The 27,840-nt window shown below is 41.7% G+C and overlaps 2 protein-coding genes across 2 annotated transcripts; both read left to right on the forward strand.

Annotated features, from left to right (window-relative positions):
* Positions 1–11,876: 11,876 nt before the first annotated feature.
* On the forward strand, positions 11,877–13,740 carry LOC306914776 (beta-1,4-galactosyltransferase 1-like; the record flags this gene model as incomplete). Its single annotated transcript, XM_079491969.1, has 2 exons — positions 11,877–12,063; positions 13,075–13,740. Exons 1-2 carry the CDS (start codon positions 11,980–11,982, stop codon positions 13,738–13,740), a joined length of 750 nt encoding a protein of 249 aa, XP_079348095.1. The 5' UTR covers positions 11,877–11,979.
* Positions 13,741–18,711: 4,971 nt separating this feature from the next.
* LOC306938095 (uncharacterized protein) lies at positions 18,712–27,831 on the forward strand. The gene is made up of 9 exons (XM_079522110.1): positions 18,712–19,127; positions 20,657–20,770; positions 21,544–21,678; positions 22,505–22,801; positions 23,434–24,126; positions 25,719–25,820; positions 25,914–26,003; positions 26,136–26,197; positions 26,936–27,831. The coding sequence occupies exons 1-8, from the start codon at positions 18,756–18,758 to the stop codon at positions 26,169–26,171; spliced, it is 1,839 nt and encodes a 612-aa protein (XP_079378236.1). The 5' UTR covers positions 18,712–18,755; the 3' UTR covers positions 26,172–26,197; positions 26,936–27,831.
* Positions 27,832–27,840: the final 9 nt, after the last annotated feature.

Genomic DNA, 27,840 nt, shown 5'->3' on the forward strand with positions numbered 1-27,840 from the left:
TAAATGTACTGTACTGTACATCCTGTGGTCGTGTAGGACCACTAAAGTACTCTAAATGTACAGTACAGTACATCCTGTGGTCGTGTAGGACCACTAAAGTACTCTAAATGTACTGTACATCCTGTGGTCGTGTAGGACCACTAAAGTACTCTAAATGTACTGTACTGTACATCCTGTGGTCGTGTAGGACCACTAAAGTACTCTAAATGTACTGTACTGTACATCCTGTGGTCGTGTAGGACCACTAAAGTACTCTAAATGTACTGTACTGTACATCCTGTGGTCGTGTAGGACCACTAAAGTACTCTAAATGTACTGTACTGTACATCCTGTGGTCGTGTAGGACCACTAAAGTACTCTAAATGTACTGTACTGTACATCCTGTGGTCGTGTAGGACCACTAAAGTACTCTAAATGTACTGTACAGTACATCCTGTGGTCGTGTAGGACCACTAAAGTACTCTAAATGTACTGTACTGTACATCCTGTGGTCGTGTAGGACCACTAAAGTACTCTAAATGTACTGTACTGTACATCCTGTGGTCGTGTAGGACCACTAAAGTACTCTAAATGTACTGTACATCCTGTGGTCGTGTAGGACCACTAAAGTACTCTAAATGTACTGTACAGTACATCCTGTGGTCGTGTAGGACCACTAAAGTACTCTAAATGTACTGTACATCCTGTGGTCGTGTAGGACCACTAAAGTACTCTAAATGTACTGTACATCCTGTGGTCGTGTAGGACCACTAAAGTACTCTAAATGTACTGTACAGTACATCCTGTGGTCGTGTAGGACCACTAAAGTACTCTAAATGTACTGTACAGTACATCCTGTGGTCGTGTAGGACCACTAAAGTACTCTAAATGTACTGTACTGTACTGTACATCCTGTGGTCGTGTAGGACCACTAAAGTACTCTAAATGTACTGTACTGTACATCCTGTGGTCGTGTAGGACCACTAAAGTACTCTAAATGTACTGTACTGTACATCCTGTGGTCGTGTAGGACCACTAAAGTACTCTAAATGTACTGTACAGTACATCCTGTGGTCGTGTAGGACCACTAAAGTACTCTAAATGTACTGTACATCCTGTGGTCGTGTAGGACCACTAAAGTACTCTAAATGTACTGTACTGTACATCCTGTGGTCGTGTAGGACCACTAAAGTACTCTAAATGTACTGTACAGTACATCCTGTGGTCGTGTAGGACCACTAAAGTACTCTAAATGTACTGTACATCCTGTGGTCGTGTAGGACCACTAAAGTACTCTAAATGTACTGTACATCCTGTGGTCGTGTAGGACCACTAAAGTACTCTAAATGTACTGTACAGTACATCCTGTGGTCGTGTAGGACCACTAAAGTACTCTAAATGTACTGTACTGTACATCCTGTGGTCGTGTAGGACCACTAAAGTACTCTAAATGTACTGTACAGTACATCCTGTGGTCGTGTAGGACCACTAAAGTACTCTAAATGTACTGTACATCCTGTGGTCGTGTAGGACCACTAAAGTACTCTAAATGTACTGTACTGTACATCCTGTGGTCGTGTAGGACCACTAAAGTACTCTAAATGTACTGTACAGTACATCCTGTGGTCGTGTAGGACCACTAAAGTACTCTAAATGTACTGTACTGTACATCCTGTGGTCGTGTAGGACCACTAAAGTACTCTAAATGTACTGTACTGTACATCCTGTGGTCGTGTAGGACCACTAAAGTACTCTAAATGTACTGTACAGTACATCCTGTGGTCGTGTAGGACCACTAAAGTACTCTAAATGTACTGTACTGTACATCCTGTGGTCGTGTAGGACCACTAAAGTACTCTAAATGTACTGTACTGTACATCCTGTGGTCGTGTAGGACCACTAAAGTACTCTAAATGTACTGTACTGTACATCCTGTGGTCGTGTAGGACCACTAAAGTACTCTAAATGTACTGTACTGTACATCCTGTGGTCGTGTAGGACCACTAAAGTACTCTAAATGTACTGTACTGTACATCCTGTGGTCGTGTAGGACCACTAAAGTACTCTAAATGTACTGTACTGTACATCCTGTGGTCGTGTAGGACCACTAAAGTACTCTAAATGTACTGTACTGTACATCCTGTGGTCGTGTAGGACCACTAAAGTACTCTAAATGTACTGTACTGTACATCCTGTGGTCGTGTAGGACCACTAAAGTACTCTAAATGTACTGTACTGTACATCCTGTGGTCGTGTAGGACCACTAAAGTACTCTAAATGTACTGTACAGTACATCCTGTGGTCGTGTAGGACCACTAAAGTACTCTAAATGTACTGTACTGTACATCCTGTGGTCGTGTAGGACCACTAAAGTACTCTAAATGTACTGTACTGTACATCCTGTGGTCGTGTAGGACCACTAAAGTACTCTAAATGTACTGTACATCCTGTGGTCGTGTAGGACCACTAAAGTACTCTAAATGTACTGTACTGTACATCCTGTGGTCGTGTAGGACCACTAAAGTACTCTAAATGTACTGTACTGTACATCCTGTGGTCGTGTAGGACCACTAAAGTACTCTAAATGTACTGTACTGTACATCCTGTGGTCGTGTAGGACCACTAAAGTACTCTAAATGTACTGTACTGTACATCCTGTGGTCGTGTAGGACCACTAAAGTACTCTAAATGTACTGTACTGTACATCCTGTGGTCGTGTAGGACCACTAAAGTACTCTAAATGTACTGTACATCCTGTGGTCGTGTAGGACCACTAAAGTACTCTAAATGTACTGTACTGTACATCCTGTGGTCGTGTAGGACCACTAAAGTACTCTAAATGTACTGTACAGTACATCCTGTGGTCGTGTAGGACCACTAAAGTACTCTAAATGTACTGTACTGTACATCCTGTGGTCGTGTAGGACCACTAAAGTACTCTAAATGTACTGTACATCCTGTGGTCGTGTAGGACCACTAAAGTACTCTAAATGTACTGTACTGTACATCCTGTGGTCGTGTAGGACCACTAAAGTACTCTAAATGTACTGTACATCCTGTGGTCGTGTAGGACCACTAAAGTACTCTAAATGTACTGTACTGTACATCCTGTGGTCGTGTAGGACCACTAAAGTACTCTAAATGTACTGTACTGTACATCCTGTGGTCGTGTAGGACCACTAAAGTACTCTAAATGTACTGTACAGTACATCCTGTGGTCGTGTAGGACCACTAAAGTACTCTAAATGTACTGTACTGTACATCCTGTGGTCGTGTAGGACCACTAAAGTACTCTAAATGTACTGTACTGTACATCCTGTGGTCGTGTAGGACCACTAAAGTACTCTAAATGTACTGTACTGTACATCCTGTGGTCGTGTAGGACCACTAAAGTACTCTAAATGTACTGTACTGTACATCCTGTGGTCGTGTAGGACCACTAAAGTACTCTAAATGTACTGTACTGTACATCCTGTGGTCGTGTAGGACCACTAAAGTACTCTAAATGTACTGTACTGTACATCCTGTGGTCGTGTAGGACCACTAAAGTACTCTAAATGTACTGTACTGTACATCCTGTGGTCGTGTAGGACCACTAAAGTACTCTAAATGTACTGTACTGTACATCCTGTGGTCGTGTAGGACCACTAAAGTACTCTAAATGTACTGTACTGTACATCCTGTGGTCGTGTAGGACCACTAAAGTACTCTAAATGTACTGTACAGTACATCCTGTGGTCGTCTAGGACCACTAAAGTACTCTAAATGTACTGTACTGTACATCCTGTGGTCGTGTAGGACCACTAAAGTACTCTAAATGTACTGTACTGTACATCCTGTGGTCGTCTAGGACCACTAAAGTACTCTAAATGTACTGTACATCCTGTGGTCGTGTAGGACCACTAAAGTACTCTAAATGTACTGTACTGTACATCCTGTGGTCGTGTAGGACCACTAAAGTACTCTAAATGTACTGTACTGTACATCCTGTGGTCGTGTAGGACCACTAAAGTACTCTAAATGTACTGTACAGTACATCCTGTGGTCGTGTAGGACCACTAAAGTACTCTAAATGTACTGTACTGTACATCCTGTGGTCGTGTAGGACCACTAAAGTACTCTAAATGTACTGTACTGTACATCCTGTGGTCGTGTAGGACCACTAAAGTACTCTAAATGTACTGTACTGTACATCCTGTGGTCATGTAGGACCACTAAAGTACTCTAAATGTACTGTACTGTACATCCTGTGGTCGTGTAGGACCACTAAAGTACTCTAAATGTACTGTACTGTACATCCTGTGGTCGTGTAGGACCACTAAAGTACTCTAAATGTACTGTACTGTACATCCTGTGGTCGTGTAGGACCACTAAAGTACTCTAAATGTACTGTACTGTACATCCTGTGGTCGTGTAGGACCACTAAAGTACTCTAAATGTACTGTACTGTACATCCTGTGGTCGTGTAGGACCACTAAAGTACTCTAAATGTACTGTACTGTACATCCTGTGGTCGTGTAGGACCACTAAAGTACTCTAAATGTACTGTACAGTACATCCTGTGGTCGTGTAGGACCACTAAAGTACGGCTCCGTCTTTTTGGCACATCTAGAACTTCCTGTTTGAGAGCTAGCAAATTTAAGACATCCGGTTGCTTTCAGAATAAAAGCGTCGTTAATTAAATAATTATTACATTACATTATTAGTATTATTATTACATTACAGTTATTGTGAAGACACACATTATGTTTCTGTGTAAAAATAAGTAATTAAATAACGTAAAAAAGTTATCTAAATGGATAAATGCCCAAGTCCATTCACTGGAGTGCATGGACTTAATAAAGTGGATGCTGGACAAAAATCCCTTCTATGTATCGACTAGTGTGACATATGCACATGTCCGGGGAGACCTCCTCTACAACACCACACCGTCTGCTAAGCAGCAGAGGTGTAAAACAAATAATTGCATGCCATACAGCGAGGTAAAAAAATATCCCATTTCCAGACTAAAGTGGAATAAAGTGGACGCTGGACAAAAATCCCTGCTATGTTTCGACTAGTGTGACATATGCACGCGTCCGGGGAGACCTCCTCTACAACACCACACCCTCCGCTAAGCAGCAGAGGTGTAAAACAAAAATTGGCACCAGGTCAGAGGTCAAAAAACTTCCCATTTCCAGACTAAAGTGGACGCTGGACAAAAATCCCTGCTATGTTTCGACTAGTGTGACATACGCACGCGTCCGGGAGATGCAAATTAATCTTTTTTTCAATACTCTAGAGCGTACTCTTATTTTGAAGAGATCGTCCACCGGAAGTCTTATATTTGCTATTTTGATTTGCCAAAAAAACAGCTCAACAGTAGTCATGTTGGTGCTGCTCAGGCGACCTGGAGTCCAATCCTGGGGTCCAATCCCAGGTAGGATATGAAATTTATGGATTGTAGCTTTAAAGGTAAAGCAGCAGGTAAAGGACAAATTCAGATTTTCTCAGACTTTGACACATCTATACAGCAATATCAGTTGCTTTTAGCCTTTTATATAAATATATGGAAACTAAAAGGACAGAATTTCTGAAAAGGTAACTGCAGATTGGAATTGTACAGTAATGACATCACGACTGGAGGAAGTGGCTAGTTGTACATACTGTATTGACTGTACTTTGTGTAATATTTAACTAAATGTACATTGTAAATGTCTCGCATTTAGTTAAACCGGCTTCAAAGTTCAAACCGGCTCTAATTGCATTGTTCTGGTCTGGAAGCCGCTGTCAAATTCAATGTGTATTGATGATAGTTTATATCATCAATTTATATTTGTAAGTACTTGATATTATAAAGTAAACTATCCATTGATGATATAAGTCCTTGTAGTTTGGGTGAGTTTACCAGAGTAGACTTATTTCACTTCTGACCTCACAGCCTATAGGAACAGATTTAGCGAAAATACATCATCATACCCCTCACTCGGGTGACCCAGCCGGGGTGATCAAGTCCCGACTTACGTCCCAGTATAGCTACCCTCGATCAGACCCACTATAGGGAAAGACCAGGGCCACACAATCCGTTGGATCCACTCCGGAACTACTCTGCCGGGTCTGGGAGGTACAATTCTGGCATGTGGGCCTGAGCCCCTCCTACGTCTCACCAGTTCCACTCCTGCTCTCACCAGGAGTACCGCCAGGACCCGTGCATTGCACCAGACTCCCAGCACCAGACACTTCATTCTAAAATGTATAACATGAGAATATCAAATTATAACATGGGTGCATTTTATTTTTTTTATTATTCATGTAAACTTTCCAGCATTTCAAATTATCTATCCATTGCCCTAACCCTAACCATTGCCCTAACCCTAACCCTAACCATTGCCCTAGCCCTATTGGTACGAAGACGAAAGGATCCATTGCCCCAGCCCTATTGGTACGAAGACATTTAAAATGATCCATTGCCCCAGCCCTATTGGTACGAAGCATTTAAAATGATCCATTGCCCTAGCCCTATTGGTACGAAGCATTTAAAATGATCCATTGCCCTAGCCCTATTGGTACGAAGACATTTAAAATGATCCATTGCCCTAGCCCTATTGGTACGAAGACATTTAAAATGATCCATTGCCCTAGCCCTATTGGTACGAAGACATTTAAAATGATCCATTGCCCTAGCCCTATTGGTACGAAGACATTTAAAATGATCCATTGCCCTAGCCCTATTGGTACGAAGACATTTAAAATGATCCATTGCCCTAGCCCTATTGGTACGAAGACATTTAAAATGATCCATTGCCCTAGCCCTATTGGTACGAAGACATTTAAAATGATCCATTGCCCTAGCCCTATTGGTACGAAGACATTTAAAATGATCCATTGCCCTAGCCCTATTGGTACGAAGACATTTAAAATGATCCATTGCCCTAGCCCTATTGGTACGAAGACATTTAAAATGATCCATTGCCCTAGCCCTATTGGTACGAAGACATTTAAAATGATCCATTGCCCTAGCCCTATTGGTACGAAGACATTTAAAATGATCCATTGCCCTAGCCCTATTGGTACGAAGACATTTAAAATGATCCATTGCCCTAGCCCTATTGGTACGAATACATTTAAAATGATCCATTGCCCTAGCCCTATTGGTACGAAGACATTTAAAATGATCCATTGCCCTAGCCCTATTGGTACGAAGACATTTAAAATGATCCATTGCCCTAGCCCTATTGGTACGAAGACATTTAAAATGATCCATTGCCCTAGCCCTATTGGTACGAAGACATTTAAAATGATCCATTGCCCTAGCCCTATTGGTACGAAGACATTTAAAATGATCCATTGCCCTAGCCCTATTGGTACGAAGACATTTAAAATGATCCATTGCCCTAGCCCTATTGGTACGAAGACATTTAAAATGATCCATTGCCCTAGCCCTATTGGTACGAAGACATTTAAAATGATCCATTGCCCTAGCCCTATTGGTACGAAGACATTTAAAATGATCCATTGCCCTAGCCCTATTGGTACGAAGACATTTAAAATGATCCATTGCCCTAGCCCTATTGGTACGAAGACATTTAAAATGATCCATTGCCCTAGCCCTATTGGTACGAAGACATTTAAAATGATCCATTGCCCTAGCCCTATTGGTACGAAGACATTTAAAATGATCCATTGCCCTAGCCCTATAGATCTACCAGCTCACTACGCAACGCTCTGTGTTTCAAAATGTTTCTGTCTCCTTTGCAATGTTGTAGTTTTCACAACAAAACAGGTCCAGAAGAAGTGCTATCCAATGTCTCCATTTTAAGGGGTTTGAAAAGGCCAGAGTAGTGTGAATGGTACAGGAAGTGCACATGGTGCAAAGGTTACTAGCGCTGCGTGCTGTGTTTTCAAACGAAGAACATCTTGGTGTGGATGCAGCCAATCCGGCCATTCAAGGATGCATCATTTATATTAATTTATATAACATTGTTCCAGACAGAGAATTTCCATAGACCATAATTTATACTGGTTCAACTGGTGACAGAATTACCATAGACCATTACCATCAGTGATACTGCAGGGCTCAGCTGCGGTCAAGGATTTGCTGATATTATATAGCAAAAACAAATTTGGGAGGAGAACCAGCCCCACTGTTCCTGCTTATTTCAAATGTTTTGAATAAGAAATGACCCGTCCTTGACTAATTTGTTTCCTGATCTTATTATCAAAGTGAACACATCATGTATGTCATCTATTTCCATAGTAGCTTAAGACAAGATTATTTTTTGTTCACTGGATCCCTATTAACTGAGGACGATTCTACAAATATCTTCTAAATCCTGACAGTTTTCTGAAAAACCCATGTTTCTATGTCAGTCGTTCTCAAACATTTTCATGTCAAGGACCCCAAAAAATGATGTAACACTAACTGCATGGCCCCCGACCAACCACCCTAGGGGAACTTTTGACAGCTGCTGAAAGTTGGGGTACCATCAACAACCTAGTACCGGTAAGGCAAAATGTTCATTATGCTTTCAGTAGCATGTGACATGTCAAACTAGGGGGTTTTCATGATTCTGAATGCATTCCAAGCATTAGCTATGCACGAAAAACACTCCTTGGGCTGAAAACGGCCATAGCCGTCATCACAAATGGGATGAGGTCAGCACATTTGGGCGTTTGACCCCTAGTTTGGCCATAGACCCTATAGTTTGGCCATAGCCACTTGCCCAAATGTGCTGACCTCATCACATCTGTGATGATGGCTATGGCCGTTTTTAGCGGGGCGGCTCAAGAGTTAGAGCAGGTCATCCAATGATCCATGGGTCGGCGGTTCGAATCCCGGCTCCTCCTGTCTACATGTCGAAGTGTCCTTGGGCAAGACACTGAACCCCAAATTGCTCCCGATGTGCTGGTTGGTACCTTGCATGGCTTCCGCCGCAATCGGTGTATGAATGTGTGTGAATGGGTGAATGTAATGCACAATCTATGTAAAGCGCCTTGGATAAAGGCACTATATAAATGCACCATTTACCATTTAACCAAAGGAGTGTTTTTCGTGCAAAACTAATGCTTGGAATGGATTCAGAATCATGAAAACCCCCTAGTTTGACATGCCACATGCTACTTAAAGCATAATGAAATTTAGAACATTTAGCCTTATATTGGTTGTTGATGGTACCCAACTTTCAGCAGCTGTCAAAAATTCCCCTAGGGTGGTTCAATAGAAACCAATGTGGGATATGTTAGTAGACACCTTTACAAACACATTGGTGAAGAAAATTCTTGGTAAGAAATGTATAGAGTATGCACATGCTTAAAGTGAATGGCACATCGAGTGGCAAATCGAGTGGCAAAGCAACAGGCAAAGTGAGTTTAACATTGTTTAATGTTGTTTAATGCAATCAGATAAGACTTTTCTGTGTGGATGTATGTGCTGTCAAGGCCAGAAAGTATTTTTTTGCCACTCAGTAGGCGTTCCTGCATAACTTCCTGGTTTGATGATGATGTCACATGCATACCCTCTATTCACAGATTTGACATTATTCTGATAATATTCCCTGACTAATTGGTAAAATAATAGCAGGTCCGCCATTTTTTTAAATGGCTGCCATGGTCACAGGATAAATCTAAATAGTACTACTGTATTCCCCATCCTTGAAAATGTAGGATTAGTCACCAGAATCAAGATCCTAGGTGGTGTAGAACTTAAGTTATTATGAAATAACAGAACGTTGGCGGCCATTTTGAAAAATGTCTACCATGGTCACAGGACAAATCTAAATAGTACCAATGTATCCCACATCCTTGAAAATGTATGATTAGTCACCAGAATCAAGATCCTAGGTGGTGTAGAACTTGAGTTATTGTAAAATAACAGCAGGTGGCGGCCATTTTGAAAAATGGCTGCCATGGTCACAGGGCAAATCTAAATAGTACCACTGTATTCCTCATCCTTGAAAATGTGGGATTAGTCACCAGAATCAAGATCCTAGGTGGTCTAGAACCTAAATCAGTTCAACTTGTCAACTCCGTCAGATGCTTGTCACGTGATGTTTTAGTTAATTTCCAAAGAAATAGATGATTCGATGTCAAATATTTTGTGCTTTTGTATTGAAACACCAAATGAAATACTATGTAATGATGCTTTTTTCTTTCTTTTTTTACATGGTTTTATGCAAATGAAGGATTTGAGAAATGGGATATTTCATAATAGTGTGATATTGGAACAAAACAATATTAAATTAATTGTATTACTTAACTTGACTACTGAAAGCCATTATAAGATAACTGAGGACTTTATATTATTGTTGAAATTATAAAATTAAAATAAAAGGGATTTTAGTGTGTCTGACAGAGTTGACATGAATCAGTTTGTTTATGAATCAAGTGCATAAATGTCCCATTTTAGAAAAAAATGTTACATGGAAAACCTGTTCCTTCTCAAGATTGGTAGTTGAGACCTGTGTCTACAAATACATCCATTTTAGTTTAATGTTTCTTAAAAAAGAAATCTGATTTGAAAAAGGTTGTCCCTTATCTCAAGAATGAGTGATTTAATATTTGTATTAAGGTTTTGCAAAAAAAAAGAACAGACAAAGGAATTGAAAAGAAAAAGAGAGAGAGAAAAAAAAAAAAAAAGCATAAACAATAAAAAAGAGAACAGGGCATGATTTCAAATCAATGAGTTACAGAGACTAGAATATATCATGGAACGTGGAGGACACACAGATGCTGCATGCAGACTAAATGCTAAGTGGGATCAGTGAGACATTTGAGCAATGTGTTCTAAGAATTGCTGCCAAATCGCATGGAACTTGCTTGAATTATCCATCATAACATAACACATTTTCTCCATGTGTAATATACAAGTCAGTTCAGATAACCAAGCCTGGTTGGAGGGAGGTCTGTTATTTCTGAAATACTAGGACTGGATGCAGTGGCGTGCACAGACATTTAGAGGGTCAGGGGTCAGTGGCGTGCACAGACATTTAGAGGGGCAGGGGTCAGGGGTCAGTGGCGTGCACAGACATTTAGAGGGTCAGGGGTCAGTGGCGTGCACAGACATTTAGAGGGGCAGGGGTCAGTGGCGTGCACAGACATTTAGAGGGGCAGGGATCAGTGGCGTGCACAGACATTTAGAGGGGCAGGGGTCAGTGGCGTGCGCAGACATTTAGAGGGTCAGGGGTCAGTGGCGTGCACAGACATTTAGAGGGGCAGGGGTCAGTGGCGTGCACAGACATTTAGAGGGTCAGGGGTCAGTGGCGTGCACAGACATTTAGAGGGGCAGGGGTCAGGGGTCAGTGGCGTGCGCAGACATTTTGAGGGGCAGGTGCTCAAGTGAAAAAAGGGCACCTTGTGCAGCACGTAGAACCGGCCGGTTGCCTTAATGTATAGATTTTGGGGCCTAAATAATATATTAGAAGCTATTTTATCAAGAATTGATCAATGTCACCATGGTCCACATACTGTAGTCAGTACTGTACAAAAAAAAGCTTTTTATGCTTGTCCTCCAACAGCATATCGTTAGGCTCATTAAAGGTGTAATTCACTGTCATGCACTTTAATGTCTAGACTTTGAGCTTCCTCCTTTTTGGCTGTGGGTGAAAGGAGGTGACACACGCGCGCACACACACACACACACACACACACACACACACACACACACACACCACACTGCGCAGGTGTTGCCACGCCTGCATGTTCACCATTGCATTCTGAGAGAGAGAGAGAGAGAGAGAGGCTGTTATATCTTCAAATCATTGTCACTTTCTTCAAGGAAAGATGCAGATGAAACTGGCAATAGGAATCATAATAGTGCTTCAGTTAGTGATATTACTTGGTTTATGGCTGTTTTCCAGACACATCAGTGTCATTCAGATGATGACAGGAGATGAGTTAGCTAAAACCCAGACGACAAAAACCCCAACAACCGAGTCTGAAGTACAAAAGACTCTGGCATCCTGTCCTGGGACCTCTCCTCACCTGGTGGGTCCACTTCACGTGGAGTTCAACTGGAACAGGACCATGGAGGCTGTGAGAGCAGAGATGAAGCCTTCTCTGCTGGAGGGAGGACGATACAAACCACCAGACTGTATTTCGCCTCATAAGGTTTGTAGATTAATGGACGACTTGAAGTTTGGTATTGGCTTGTTCTCCGTGTAATCAATGCTGTTTAACAAATCTAATTACAGTTTTTCTGTCAATTATTGATTTGACACATTTCTCCAGGTCCATGCTCTCAGAGCAGTTAACACAGTTATTGATACAGACATGTCATTTACCTAAAGAGCTAAGTCTTCTTGGATTACCAACCAAATACACAAAACTACAGACAAACCCTGGAGTGGTCATATGGTGAGAATAATTATGTATTTCTCCATCTCATCCGGTCGAGAAATAAATTATTTTTCTCACCATATGGCACATGGCACACACACAACTGACTATATGAGTGAAGCTTTTCTTTACTGAAAGGACTGCTTTAATCACACTGAGGAAATGCAGACGACATTGTGATTAAATAATAAAGGTGGATGTTCCTCATGGGATAAAGACAAGCTTGTAAATGAGAAATGAATGCCTAATACAAATGTTTCCAAAATTGAAAACGTCACGCACCCTACTTTGTTTTCTCCATTGGGAGGTTTGTTTACTTAGAGGATGCTAGACAAAAAGATTGGATTACTAAACCCCTATTCGTCCTGTATTTTAAAGTAGACATTTCTTGTCTGATCTTCCAGGCTTCCCCACACTGTAGTGCATTATTAGCTCCTCTTTCAGAGTGTGTGTGTGTGTGTGTGTGTGTGTGTGTGTGTGTGTGTGTGTGTGTGTGTGTGTGTGTGTGTGTGTGTGTGTGTGTGTGTGTGTGTGTGTGTGTGTGTGTGTGTGTGTGTGTGTGTGTGTGCGCGCGCGCGCCTGGTTTCGAAAAATGTGGTGCCTCGGAAATGAAGGTCTGTTCCCCTGTCTGCCTGTCCAGGGACACTCTTGTAAAACACTGGACCAATATGTGTCGTATGCCAGTATAGGCAGTAACTACCTGAATATGTGTCCCATAGTGTGTACCATGGTACCAACCAGTTTGTACCATAATGTATAACATTAACATTATGTTTCTGTCAGGTGGCGATCATCATTCCATTTCGCAATCGACATCAGCACCTCATCCAGTGGCTCTACTACCTCCATCCCATTCTACAGCGGCAACAGCTGGACTACGGAGTGTACGTCATTAATCAGGACGGCGAGGGGACATTCAATAGGGCCAAATTGATGAATGTAGGCTTTATCAGGGCAATGAAAGAGTACAGTTATACCTGCGTTGTCTTCTCTGATGTGGACTTAATCCCTATGAATGACCGTAACATCTATACCTGCTTTAATAAGCCCAGACACTTTTCTGTGGCCATTGACAAATTTAAGTTTGCGTTGCCCTCACCAAACAACTTTGGAGGGGTCGTGTCCATGTCGATAGAGCAGTACTTGGTCATTAATGGCTTCTCGAATGAATTCTGGGGTTGGGGCGGTGAAGATGATGATCTCTACCAGAGAACCGTCATCAAATTCCAAAATATCTCTCGGCCCGACATGGTGACGGGGAGATACAAGATGATAAAGCACGAAGGAGACTTGCATAATGAGCCAAATCCCCACGCATTGGACATGCTCTCTAGGACAGCGTTGACCATGGACGAGGACGGCCTCAGCTCCCTCACATACACCATCAGCCACGTTGACAAGGACCCGCTGTACACATTTATCACAGTGGATGTTGGCCGTCCACATTAAGACATTCAAACTGTTCTTTATCACCGTGGCTGTTGGCCGTCCACATTAAGACATTCAAACTGTTCTTTATCACCGTGGCTGTTGGCCGTCCACATTAAGACATTCAAACTGTTCTTTATCACCGTGGATGTTGGCCGTCCACATTAAGACATTCAAACTGTTCTTTATCACAGTGGATGTTGGCCGTCCACATTAAGACATTCAAACTGTTCTTTATCACCGTGGATGTTGGCCGTCCACATTAAGACATTCAAACTGTTCTTTATCACAGTGGATGTTGGCCGTCCACATTAAGACATTCAAACTGTTCTTTATCACCGTGGATGTTGGCCGTCCACATTAAGACATTCAAACTGTTCTTTATCACAGTGGATGTTGGCCGTCCACATTAAGACATTCAAACTGTTCTTTATCACAGTGGATGTTGGCCGTCCACATTAAGACATTCAAACTGTTCTTTATCACAGTGGATGTTGGCCGTCCACATTAAGACATTCAAACTGTTCTTTATCACCGTGGATGTTGGCCGTCCACATTAAGACATTCAAACTGTTCTTTATCACCGTGGATGTTGGCCGTCCACATTAAGACATTCAAACTGTTCTTTATCACAGTGGATGTTGGCCGTCCACATTAAGACATTCAAACTGTTCTTTATCACAGTGGATGTTGGCCGTCCACATTAAGACATTCAAACTGTTCTTTATCACAGTGGATGTTGGCCGTCCACATTAAGACATTCAAACTGTTCTTTATCACAGTGGATGTTGGCCGTCCACATTAAGACATTCAAACTGTTCTTTATCACAGTGGATGTTGGCCGTCCACATTAAGACATTCAAACTGTTCTTTATCACAGTGGATGTTGGCCGTCCACATTAAGACATTCAAACTGTTCTTTATCACAGTGGATGTTGGCCGTCCACATTAAGACATTCAAACTGTTCTTTATCACCGTGGATGTTGGCCGTCCACATTAAGACATTCAAACTGTTCTTTATCACCGTGGATGTTGGCCGTCCACATTAAGACATTCAAACTGTTCTTTATCACCGTGGATGTTGGCCGTCCACATTAAGACATTCAAACTGTTCTTTATCACTGTGGATGTTGGCCGTCCACATTAAGACATTCAAACTGTTCTTTATCACCGTGGATGTTGGCCGTCCACATTAAGACATTCAAACTGTTCTTTATCACCGTGGATGTTGGCCGTCCACATTAAGACATTCAAACTGTTCTTTTTGATAGATGATGATGATGATAATAATTAACCACTCAATCACTGTTATACTTTGCCATATTATAGCCTATTACTTACTTATTTATACTTTTCCATGTGTGAAAATAGCATGAAAATAGCCAATCTTCAAGGTCACAACAGACAAGACAGACAAGACAGAGATTGAACTCTTTGTTCTCGATGAATATATCATCATTTGTAGCCTAACTGAGTTGTGCTCCATGCATTCTTATAGTTTGTGTGAGACAGAACATGCAAGTATGTTATACATTGTTTTTAGGTATAGACTATGAAGCACTTATTTATTCTAGGATTGTATGCTCTATGTTTCTATTCTCACCTGTCCCTCCCTTTTTTAATGCCGACCCTGGGAGCTGCGCTCCAACCTTTCCTATTCACTTGTGCAAATGGCAAATAAAGTCTATTCTATTATATTCATTGGGGGTGTAAACAAACAAAAGAAATATTAAAAATCATACACAAATTTAAAAACAAAAAGTCTACCGATGACACAATCGGTCGTTGTCGCATAACGTTAACCTCTGTTGTACTTTCACAATTAGATCTGGTATGTGTGACTGAGTGGCATACTTTACTCCCCTGTTTAATTACTTCAATAATTTTACTTTATTAGTTGTGTAAAGAGATAAGAAATGTGGGTGGATGATTTCCATGAAACCATGTGGTTTCAATAGAATAACCGTCCGATACACAGCTCAGCATATTTCCTGTCAGTAGGCTGGGGTGCAAAACCCAAACTCAACTGTACTACACCATGCCATACATATTAGTGATACCAGTGGTCCTTGAGGGGGTTCCAGGTGGTCCCCAGCTAAATGATAGAGAGTAACCAAATGGACCCTTATAGATCTTTAACTCTTGAGAGCATAAAATGAAACAAAATTTGATTTCATTTTAAGCTCTCAAGAGTTACATTATTGTTAAACATCTGCATTACTAAATTTACAAGAAAGTCGACACAATTAGAGAATGTAGAAGAATTGTCTTTCCTGTTCTCTCCTAATGGTATACCAACATCAAATACAGCATGGAATTGTGGACAAAATCTTACATTCTGGTTCCGAGAGGCTCAATCTCATCAAATTGTGGTGGCTCAATTGCCCAAAAAGTAATGGGCCTTGACATGAAAAAGGTTGAAAACCACTGCCCTATAGTACAGCGAGACTATGGAGAATATAAACCACTGCCCTATAGTACAGCGAGACTATGGAGAATATAAACCACTGCCCTATAGTACAACTAGACTATGGAGAATATAAACCACTGCCCTATAGTACAGCGAGACTATGGAGAATATAAACCACTGCCCTATAGTACAGCGAGACTATGGAGAATATAAACCACTGCCCTATAGTACAACTAGACTATGGAGAATATAAACCACTGCCCTATAGTACAACTAGACTATGGAGAATATAAACCACTGCCCTATAGTACAGCGAGACTATGGAGAATATAAACCACTGCCCTATAGTACAGCTAGACTATGGAGAATATAAACCACTGCCCTATAGTACAACGAGACTATGGAGAATATAAACCACTGCCCTATAGTACAGCTAGACTATGGAGAATATAAACCACTGCCCTATAGTACAGCTAGACTATGGAGAATATAAACCACTGCCCTATAGTACAGCTAGACTATGGAGAATATAAACCACTGCCCTATAGTACAGCTAGACTATGGAGAATATAAACCACTGCCCTATAGTACAACGAGACTATGGAGAATATAAACCACTGCCCTATAGTACAACGAGACTATGGAGAATATAAACCACTGCCCTATAGTACAGCGAGACTATGGAGAATATAAACCACTGCCCTATAGTACAGCGAGACTATGGAGAATATAAACCACTGCCCTATAGTACAGCGAGACTATGGAGAATATAAACCACTGCCCTATAGTACAGCGAGACTATGGAGAATATAAACCACTGCCCTATAGTACAACGAGACTATGGAGAATATAAACCACTGCCCTATAGTACAGCGAGACTATGGAGAATATAAACCACTGCCCTATAGTACAACGAGACTATGGAGAATATAAACCACTGCCCTATAGTACAACGAGACTATGGAGAATATAAACCACTGCCCTATAGTACAGCGAGACTATGGAGAATATAAACCACTGCCCTATAGTACAGCGAGACTATGGAGAATATAAACCACTGCCCTATAGTACAGCTAGACTATGGAGAATATAAACCACTGCCCTATAGTACAGCGAGACTATGGAGAACATACCATCAGCATCAACAGATTGGACTCATATGTTTTGGTCATGTCCAAACCTGGTGGGTTACTGCAGGTCTGTTATTTATGTATTTAATATTTGTATTAAGGTTTTGCAAAAAAAAAGAACAGACACACACACACACACACACAACCCCCAGCTGAAAATATGTTGTTCCAGAAGCATAGATTTGAGTTAAAAATGTTCGCTCTGAAAGAAAATATTTGGGCCACATTTTCAGGATTTTTCAAAAATAGCAGACCTACAAGCTCATAGCGTGGCACTCGGTGCCGCGCTATGAGCTTGTAGATCTGCTATTTTTCAACAGCTAAAGTAAGCTACAACATAATGCTTAAAACACCAAAAGGGGTTCCCGCCCAAAATGGGTTAAGGCCTTGACAGAGTCCGTTTTGGCTTGAGTAGGGGTGAGAGAAACCACACTAAACACGCAAGGTTATTTAGTCCATACTGTAGTTGTCAACTACAGTCACTATATAGTCTTCCTGGAAGTACAACATACAATTGTTAATAAAAACGAAAATAACAAAGACAACAATTGAGTCAATACCATAAGCTGGTGTAGAGGGGAAAAAGAGCAGTGCATTTCAGAGCCAACGGTCAAGTTGACTATTGTAGAGTGTTTTAAATACACATTATCATGAATCCCACATATTAACACAATCTATGGCAAACTTTTTTTTTTTTTATTGTGTGTAACAGTGTTGTGTGTCAAACAAGTATAAAGCTATGAAAACGTTTAATCTGCAACACAATTTATAGAATATGTGAAATGAAATGAAATGATTACTATATTTACCCAGGGTATCTGGGCTAAGCTCAAGAACTTGTTTCCAGCCAGGCCCTGCTCATAGAACATTTCATCGTAGTGGTTCAATGCCTTGTTCAAGGGCACTTCAGCGGTGGTAATTTTAACGTGTCGGACCGCTGATTCGAACTGGCGACCTTCCGGTATCAAGAGTCAAGACCACTCCGCAATCCGTTCGGCCACCACTGCCACAATGTAGTGGGGGTTCCTTCTTCATCTCTCGCAGCTCTGAAAAGGTTTGAAGACCCCTGGCCTATGGGTTAAATAACCACAGCTTGCTCAATTTTCAACCTATTTTCAAACGGTTTGGTTTGTTATAAACGTCAGAGACGTCCGCATACTTATATGCTTTTATACGACGTTCATATAAAAAAAACAAATTAAGTAGATAAGCGTCCTGAATCATAGCCACGTCGAGAACGTTTGTAATAAACCAACCCGTTTGTAAATCCGTCAATATTTGAGCGAGTTATGACTGTTTTTGTTTGAGCTGCCATTGAACATACTGTACTGTAGCCCCGAAGTAAGATGGCCGCCGGGTGAACGACGTCAGAAACTCCGCCTAAAGTCTTTATATATCTATGGTCGTACTTCTTCTTGCCGGATGTCTAAGAAGAAGAAGAAGAAGAAGAACACGCGGCAAGTTCCGGCGGCAACAACAACAAGCCTCATCCAACATGGCGGCCCCCGTGGAAACGGTGGAATGGACACTCATCTGTAGAGTTTGTGGAGAGGATTTAAAGTTTGGTCGAAAGCCGGGACAAGTGTTTAATTTGTTCTTAAATCTGGGACTGAAGGCTCTTTTGGAAGCTATAACAGAAGTACCTGTTGTTATGGGAGATGGAGTCTCCGTCTATGCACATTCGATTTGCTTACATTGCAAACAGTTACTGGAGAAGTATGATCGCGCCAGAGTCAATCTGGAAAACATCGCACATTTGGTCAGGGAACTATGTGACAAAAATACTGCGGGACGCAAACGTTGTAAGATAGTCTATGTCAAACGTGAAAATCAAAGTTATCCTGACGGTAAACGAATACGGACAACAGTAAGTGGCGCCATCTGTTTTTTTCTGTTTATTCCGTCGTTCCACCAAAATGTGGAACGCCCTACCAACAGTCATTAAGACATGCGAATCCCTTGACTCCTTCAAAACTGCTCTCAAAGGGCACCTACGGACGGCTGCAATTCGAAACTGGCCCCCGTAAAAACCTGAATCCACCACCCACCCATGTTTCCCCTCGCTGTATATATTTCTTTTCCCTTTTTACCTCCTATGATGATTTCTTTTTGACTATATAGTTGTGTATATTCGTACGTCTCTAAATGTTTTGAGTTGTACTTGAAATGTACTGTATTTCTGCAAACTGTTAATAAATCAATCAATCAATCGTGTGAGCCATGGTTCACATGACGTTCATGACAGTCATGTTTCGGGGCTGGCCTACATAGATGTATTTGATCGATTCCGACAGATTTAAAATGTCAGAATCGATTAGCTTGAACAACAGCGACACAAGTCAACTGACCATAGCATAGGTTTTGTATTTATGTTTTGAAATACATTACCACTACAAAGCATGGTGCATGTTTTTGTAGTCGAAAAAAGCTTGTTGTGGTGTGGAGAGGATGTAGGAAGCAGGTGGGGTTTTAATTTATTTTCTCTTGGAAGGACCAGCTGCACACAATACCATACAACACAAAACCAATAAGACGTGAGCATCACCATTAAACCCTCTGTTCTTAAAATAACATGTAAATTGTAAACGTAAAGTAACAAGACATTTACTTTAGTACTGTACTTTTACTTTACTGAACTGGATTCTTTAAAATTATCTGTACTTTTACGTCTTCTACTCCACTACATTTCAGAGGCAAACATTGTACTTTTTACTCACTATTTGAAAACTTTAGTTACTATTTTTTACAAAACATACATTAACCACTTCAGCCCTACATTTCGACCATTTGAAAATAGCCGATCTACAAGCTCGCAATGTGTCGCATTAGACGTTTGAAATGTTGAAATGGGACATTCTGCATAATGAGTACATTTACTTTTGGTACTTTAAGTACATCTTTATGCCAATATCTTTGTACTTTTACTCAAGTGCATTTTTAATTACAGACTTTTACTTGTAACAAATGTTTTTGCTAGAAGTCACACGACATACGTGTAAGTAAGTGTACAGACTAACCTTGTAACAGTATGTAAACTGTATTTTCTAGCCTTATGGTTAATGTTAATACCAATGGCATGTCATTTTCAGGTCATTGTCAGGGCGGCTGTGGCTCAGGAGGTAGAGCAGGTCGTCCAATGATCCCTGGGTCGGCGGTTCGAATCCCGGCTCCTCCTGTCCACATGTCGAAGTGTCCTTGGGCAAGACACTGAACCCTACATTGACTCCAATGAGTTGGTTGGTGTGAGCTCGCCACCATTGGTGTGTGAATGTGGGAAGTGAGGACGCTGGCGTCGACTGTTCGCCGCTTCACCTCCCAATGTATGAATGAATTAACCAGTGCTTTGAGAACTTGGAAAAGTGCTATAAAATTGCAATTCATTATTATTATTTCCAGAGTATAGAAGCATCTTCATCTGCAGACATGCCACCCATCCCAGAGCGTTGTGGGACAGTCCATATCAAGAGTGAGAATCCAAGTCCACCTGCATCACCTGACAGAAAAAGAAGGGTAACGTGCTATCTGATTTATTATGGCTGTTTTATTTTTTAACATGTACGACGTACAACTATACAATGTATTCTGTAGTATGAAAAAAAAGTGCCGTCTGTAAACAGCAGGGTCAATAGAGCGTCGCAGTCCCGCCCCCTACCATGGACCAGGAAATGATTCTCCGTTTATTTTCCTCATAGACATTTCAGAAAGTATTTATTTAAAGGGGCATTCCACTCATTTTCAACATTTTACTATGTCATTAATATACCTTAGAGCTGTTGTGTGGAAATAATAAAAAAAAGTCTCCCCATTCTGTGTTTCCTAGAACTGGAGATCTGAAAAAAACCATTGACATGGTGAAACACATCTTGATGATGTCATCAAGATGTGTTTCACCATGTTAATGATTTTTTTCATACTTACAGTTCTAGGAAACACAGAATGGGGGGACTTTTTTAAAAGACGTTTACGCCGCGGACAAATCATGACAACAAACACAATTTTTTGGGCCGAACAAATAATTAGAAAGAGGAAAAAAACGGCAGGTTACAACACTTTTTTTGTTGTTTTTCTTCTTTGTAATTATTTGACTTCTGCCTAATCTGCCTAATGATGATGTCACTGGAGGACGGGTGTCCGAACTGCCCAAAGCCCTCCTATGAGACACAGACTGAGTAGGAAAAAACTGTGTTTTATCATGAATATTAGTGAGGACCAATTATATGAAGAGATGTTGAAAAGTGGTGAAGTGGTCCTTTAAATGTTAATACCAATGGCGTCATTTTCAGAGTATAGAAGCAGCTTCATCTGCAGTGATGCCACCCATCCCAGAACCAGTCTTGCCATTGGTGTCTCAACCAGCATCCCAGAAACAGACTGGAAAGCTTATAGCTGCTGTACCCTTTTCTCTTGGCTCTGTAAAGGTTAGTCTGTATTCAAAATGTGACATTCATATGTTCCATTGTACAATATATACCACATACTTGTGCTGATAATGACCCTTCTTATGTGTAAATGAGTGTGTGGTGTCCATGCCAGCCTTTTGGAAACGAAGAAAAGGGTCATTATCCTAAGACCCCTCAGGGGGTGTAGCATGTTGTTTACAGTTACACAACAGACAGGCCAATACCTTTCTAGGAATGGAACGATATGGAAATTACTGTACATTATTGTGGCAAAACGAATTGTGATTAACTATATTATCGCGATAACACTTTCTTGAGCCCCCAGCATCCCTATTCTGGGGGGAAATGTTCGCCAAAGTAGTCTATCTACAAGCTCAAAATGCAACGCGTTGCAATGCAGAGTGTTGTGAGCTTGTAGATCTGCTATTTTTGGCGAAACGATTTGTGTAGATTGAAATAAGAGTATAGCAAATGTGCTCTTTACCGGTCCGTTTTATCAAGGGTTTATGAGTGGTACTGAATTTGCAGCTCAACATAAGCAAATTCATCAGATGGAGGACCATCTTACGATAATTTGAAATTTCTGCAATACGATTATTGCGAGCGTTTTTTTTATCATGATAAACGATAACGATTAACGTCCCATCCCTATCCCCGAATGCTAGAGTGGACAAAAGGACATCTGCATGAATTGATTACTTACGTAAACAAGTCTTAGTGCTTTTTCTGGTTTTATCCTCCTTTTTGTATCGACCTCTACTTTCATTTGAACTGTACCCATTCTACAAACTGTGAATACAAATTTTATTTCATTTAATCAAACTTAATAATTTACTTTTCTTAGTCTGCTGTACAAAGACTCTCCATGGATCGCCAAGAGCCGCGCAAATCCACGCCACCCATTCCAACAGCGTCTGTGCTGCCGTTGACCGTCCACAACATGGTTAAACCCATTCCAACAGCGTCTGTGCTGCCGTTGACCGTCCACAACATGGTTAAACCCATCCCAACACGTGCTGCTGTCCCTCAGTCCATCCAAAGCACCTCCACACAGAATACCTCACCCAAAATACGTCCCTCTGTGCTGAGACCATCAAGTATGCAGCGAAGGCAACGATACATCGACAGAAAAATAATCAAGGTACTTGTTGAAAAATATGTACTATATATATTCAATAAATATATAAAATGTGCAATAGTTTACTTAAAGGAGAATTTCATGCTAGAAGGCTTTCTTACCTTTCGTTGTTGGGTCCGCACCAAAGTGGTACAGGTGTTATTTCGTGCAAAAACGCATTATTGGCCATTATTTCCCCTACCCCACCATAAGCTCTCAATGGGGCGCTGGGTTTTTGTGCTAATTCGCTTATTTCCATCGCTCAAAAAATGTGTATAAATCTTCTATCACAAGCTGTCTTGTGATAGACGAGACTTCGCAAAAACAGCAACGGAGTTACTATGGAGTAAAGTGTGACGCTACACATAGTGTTGACATTATGAAGAGAGCATTAATACAAAAAAATGATTTTCGAGCGATGGAAATAAGCAAATTAGAATTAGCACTAAAACCCAGCGCCCCATTGAGGGCTTATGGTGGGGTAGGGGAAATGTATTTTCCAAGCCAATAATGCGTTTTTGCGCAAAATAACACCTGGACCACACCTAACAACTACAACGAAAGGTAAGAAAGCCTTCTAGCATGAAACTCCTTTAATTAAACCCTATAGTCTTGAACTTGTTTTCCCTAATAAGCTGCCGTAACTAATTCCACAGGTTCAAAGGACTACTCAGAACAGTTCTGCCAGCCGGATCCTACGTGGGCCGTTGGAAAAGATGGGAGAACTTCTTCTTAGAGGGAAGCATGAACGCCTCCCAAAGGTAATGATGGCGGTACCTGGCATGCTGGATGCAACGGTGGATAAAGTTCTTGAACTGTTGAAGAAAGAGTGTAAGACACTGTGTAGTCCATTGTTCAACTCTATATTAAGGCGAACAAATCCGCAAGCTCTGACCGACTTCAAGTGGGACACTTTGATAGCTGAGTGGAGGGCCAACGCACCCATTTTTTTAAAGTTCTTAGAATGTGCTGGCACCGTCTACAATGAAACTCTACGGTTACAGGGGCTCAAATCACGACAGAAACACCAGAGGAAAACGCAAGCCTGCACCATGGCGATGGCTGGTGCAACCCTCTTAAGGTCACGGGACATTGCCATGAGTGCCCCAATGTACCGCAACACGTTTCTACTCAGACATGGAGGGGTCAAGAAAATGTGCATTCAGCAACTTACAAGAATTGGAGTCTGCATGTCCTACCGTCAGTCTATGTCTAAACTGAAGGAGATGCATGGAAGGAAAGAATGGGACACAAAGCTTCTGCAGTGGAAAGACGACAGTGGATGCCAGACCACAGATGAACAGTGCCCCGTCGAAGAAGGTTTGACAGATGAAAGCAGTGGCCAGAAGGTTTGTAAACAAAGAAATGTGAAATTGTTGAATGGGGGAACTCTCTCTGTCTCTTCTCTCTCTCTCTCTCTCTCTCTCACACATTGTTGTGATGTTCTATTGTTGTCTCCACCAGGCCGAAGGCATGGGGAGAGAGTATGTTTTGCACTCCGTCCGTGTGTGTGTGTGTGTCCTTCCGTCCGTCCGTCCGTCCGTCCTTCCGTCCGTCCGTTACCAGCTAATCTCCGGCACCGTTGGCCCGATCAATGCCAAACTTTGCACACACACTCCCTGGATGCCAACGATGAACCTCTGCCCCACATTTTTCAGAACGGCCTGTTATAGCGCCACCATGAGGCAGCTTTTCACATTGTTTACCTAAAACTGCACCGATCTGCGTGATACGTTGCATGCACACTCCCTAGAGGCCAAGGACAAACCTTTGACCTGCATTTTCCGCATCTGCCTTTTATAGCGCCACCAGGAGGCCCACTTTTGTAAAACACATTTTTTGATATTACTCCTCCAGATTCTGTCCAAAAATCTCACAAATCGTTACACAGTATCTCTATGGTCATGTGCTCAAGTCGGATCTGTCCGATATTTCATATTCCATCCTAATTGGCTATAATTGGCTTTCACAGTTTGCAAGATTGCCCCGTTTTGAACAAAAGCCTCAAATCATGAACGCAGCATGCAATTTCCGTGAAATCTTTCACACATTTTCTTACTAGGCTGAGGAATATATCCCACCCTTTTCACATTGGCCTGTTATAGCGCCACCAACAGGTAGATTTTTGCAAAACACATTTTTGGAACAAAATGCTTCAAAAACATGTTTATATTAATCCTAAACATTTTGCCAAACATCTCACACAGTCCTATCCTCCTGGTGGAGACCTGTGCCCAGAAGGGCACTTTTTCTAGTTATAGTTGTGATCTTACAACTACAGTACCTCCTTCTGCTTATCACGGTCCTCCCTGCTCACTACAGTACCTCCTTATCAACATCACTTGCCTTCTATTATCATTCGGCCAATCCCCGTCACAATCACCACACTATAAACACACCTGCGAGCTGTCACTTACTTACTATTTCCGTGGTCTTGAATAGTCTCCCCATCCACCCCTACCTCCTCATTATCCCCCTTCCTACTCTTTTCTCCATCTCTTCCAGGAACCCGGGGCAGTATCGGAGCAGAGACGACCGCTCCCCGAGCGAGCATCGATGGCGTCCGCTCCCGAGACTATTTCCCCCACCCTACCTGTGTTCCCCATTCAATACTCGCCCATCCCCTTTTGTTCAATAAAAAAACGTTAAACTTTAAGCAGAAGGTGTGGTCTCTTACTAGTGAAATGTAAATGTAACATACGTTGTTTTCTGCCAAATGGGCGGGTACATGACAAAAATGCTGCAGCGTGATCCTATGCCCTAGGATAGGATGTAGGATATTATTAATTTGGCTACACTGCCTGTCTGAGATATAACAAATAACTATTGCGCTGAATGATTGTTATATTAATATAGGCCTAGAAATTGGGTTAAATATTCTGGAAAGGTTTTGGAAATGTATTGGTAAAAATGTGTCTGAATCCTGTCTTCTGCTATCCAGGCAGACAGTGATGCCAGTTCCAGCAGCAGTCAAAGTGGTCTCTCGGAGATGGTAACGACAGACACAGAATCCGGAGAAGAGAGTCCATATCAAAGTGAACAGGTAACTGATGACGTTGATTTGACACATGTAAAGGTTTTTCTATTCAGTGTAGCAGTAAGATGAAGTGTTGTTTTGTTTCTTTGTTTTCCAAAGGAAGTCTCAAGTCCCAGCTGTGAAGAAAGTGCAATGTCTGATTTCCAGCCATTATCAGAATCTGAGCTGACCGCCCTGTATGTTGAACAGGTAGGCAATAATGCTGCAGATTTCATAATGCATACCCTGTTCAATTTTATATCTTTCTAAATTGGGGAATGATGCAGACAAACAGTTTGATAATCTCTGACTTGCACAATTTGTCATTTCTATGCCACTCAGGAGAGATCTAGCGGTTTTCTCGCCACCAACGACTAAAGACTTCAGCCTAAGGGAGTCCAAGAGTGAGTATCTCTGTAAAGAACTCTTTTGGCTAAGCCAACTGAGTTTTTGGCTTTGATAAAATTAGAGCAATGGTTCTCAAACTTTTCATGTCATGGATCCTCAAATGAATATGTATTTGGCCGCAAACCGCCTGAAAATATCTGTGTACGCACAAGATTTGTGACGTTAAAATGTTTCACAAATATTCACTGTTTAACATTATCTCAAATTATCACAACTTTCAAGCTCACGTTGAGCTTGTAGATCGGCCATTTTCAAATAGCCAGCGTATTAGTGGCTGAACTGATTTATAGTTCACTTCAGGGGAAAAGGCCCGCTCTACTCGGACAGTTTCATATAGTTTCAGGCGTGTGCTGGGTGCAGATTCAAAATGAACATATAGAAAATGAATAAAATCCGCACATCCAGTCGAGTAAGAGTCTTTGTTTAATGATCAAAGTGCTCCGCAGCAGCAGTCATTTCGGCGCGCAGGCCTTCGTCAGTGTCAAAATGTTGACACTGACGAAGGCCTGTGCGCCAAAACGCGTTTGTCTGTCTGGTATGACTGCTGCTGCGGAGCACTTTGATCATTAAACAAAGACTCTTACTCGACTGGATGTGCAGATTTTATTCATTTTCTATATGAACTGATTTATATTAACACCTGTGGGTAATCGGACCACACTTTGAGAACCACTGAATTAGATCCAGTTCAACATTATTCTGCAATTGATCCTTTGTTCCACTCCTCTCTGTAGGCTCAAAGTACTTCAGTAAGTCTAAGGACAACCTGCCGACTCTCCAGTGTGACATCAGCTGTCTCCAAACATCATGGAGCTGTGAGACGCCCGATGGAGCCCAGCGGGGGTCCTTGACAAACACCTCCCATGACCTAGGGGCCTCCAGAGCAACTGCCACGCCTCTGAGCCTGCCATCTTAGCATCTTAGCAAACCTCCTTTTGGGGATCAGCCTTGTGCGGTGCAGCGAGCCTGGAGAATGAGGCCTCCTCGTTCTTAAGATGGCCTTGACGGTACCCGCATGGTCATCTGCGAGACACAGGACCACAGTGTGTGTGTGTGTGTGTGTGTGGGGGGGGGGGGGGGTACCTCTGAGAACATCCTAATGCCCCCCTTCACATCTTTGTACGTGTGCTGTCGGCCGGGCAATGCTCCAGTTGAGATGCATAGCAGATACTGTGGATGAAGGCCGAAGTGAGAGACTGCCCCCTCTGTTGAGGCCTACCTCTGGGAGCACCCAACAGAGACTGCCCCCTCTGTTGAGGCCTACCTCTGGGAGCACCCAACAGACACTTTGCCTTAAAGACCCCTATACTGTTCAGTCAGTAGACAGAGTCGTCCGCTGTCCCTACACTGACTGCAGAGGCAACTAGTTTATGACACAACATTGATGTGATTCACATGACAATAGGACTTTATTGTAGGCGTGCAACAGTTACTCGAATGGAAACCGGAAGAGTGGCAACCCTTTTTTTTCTTACAAAATGTAAAAAATACAAATATTGAAAATATTCGGTAATGCTTCTACAACAAATTGCTTACACAAACTGTGACCAGCCAGTCATTAGGGGCATAATCAATCTTGTTTATATAATATTGTATCTGTATATATTTTTCATTAAATATAAAACTAAAATCTTGGAGT

The sequence above is a fragment of the Electrona antarctica genome, assembly GCF_951216825.1.
Source record: "Electrona antarctica genome assembly, chromosome: 2".
Classification (NCBI taxonomy): Eukaryota; Metazoa; Chordata; class Actinopteri; order Myctophiformes; family Myctophidae; genus Electrona; species Electrona antarctica.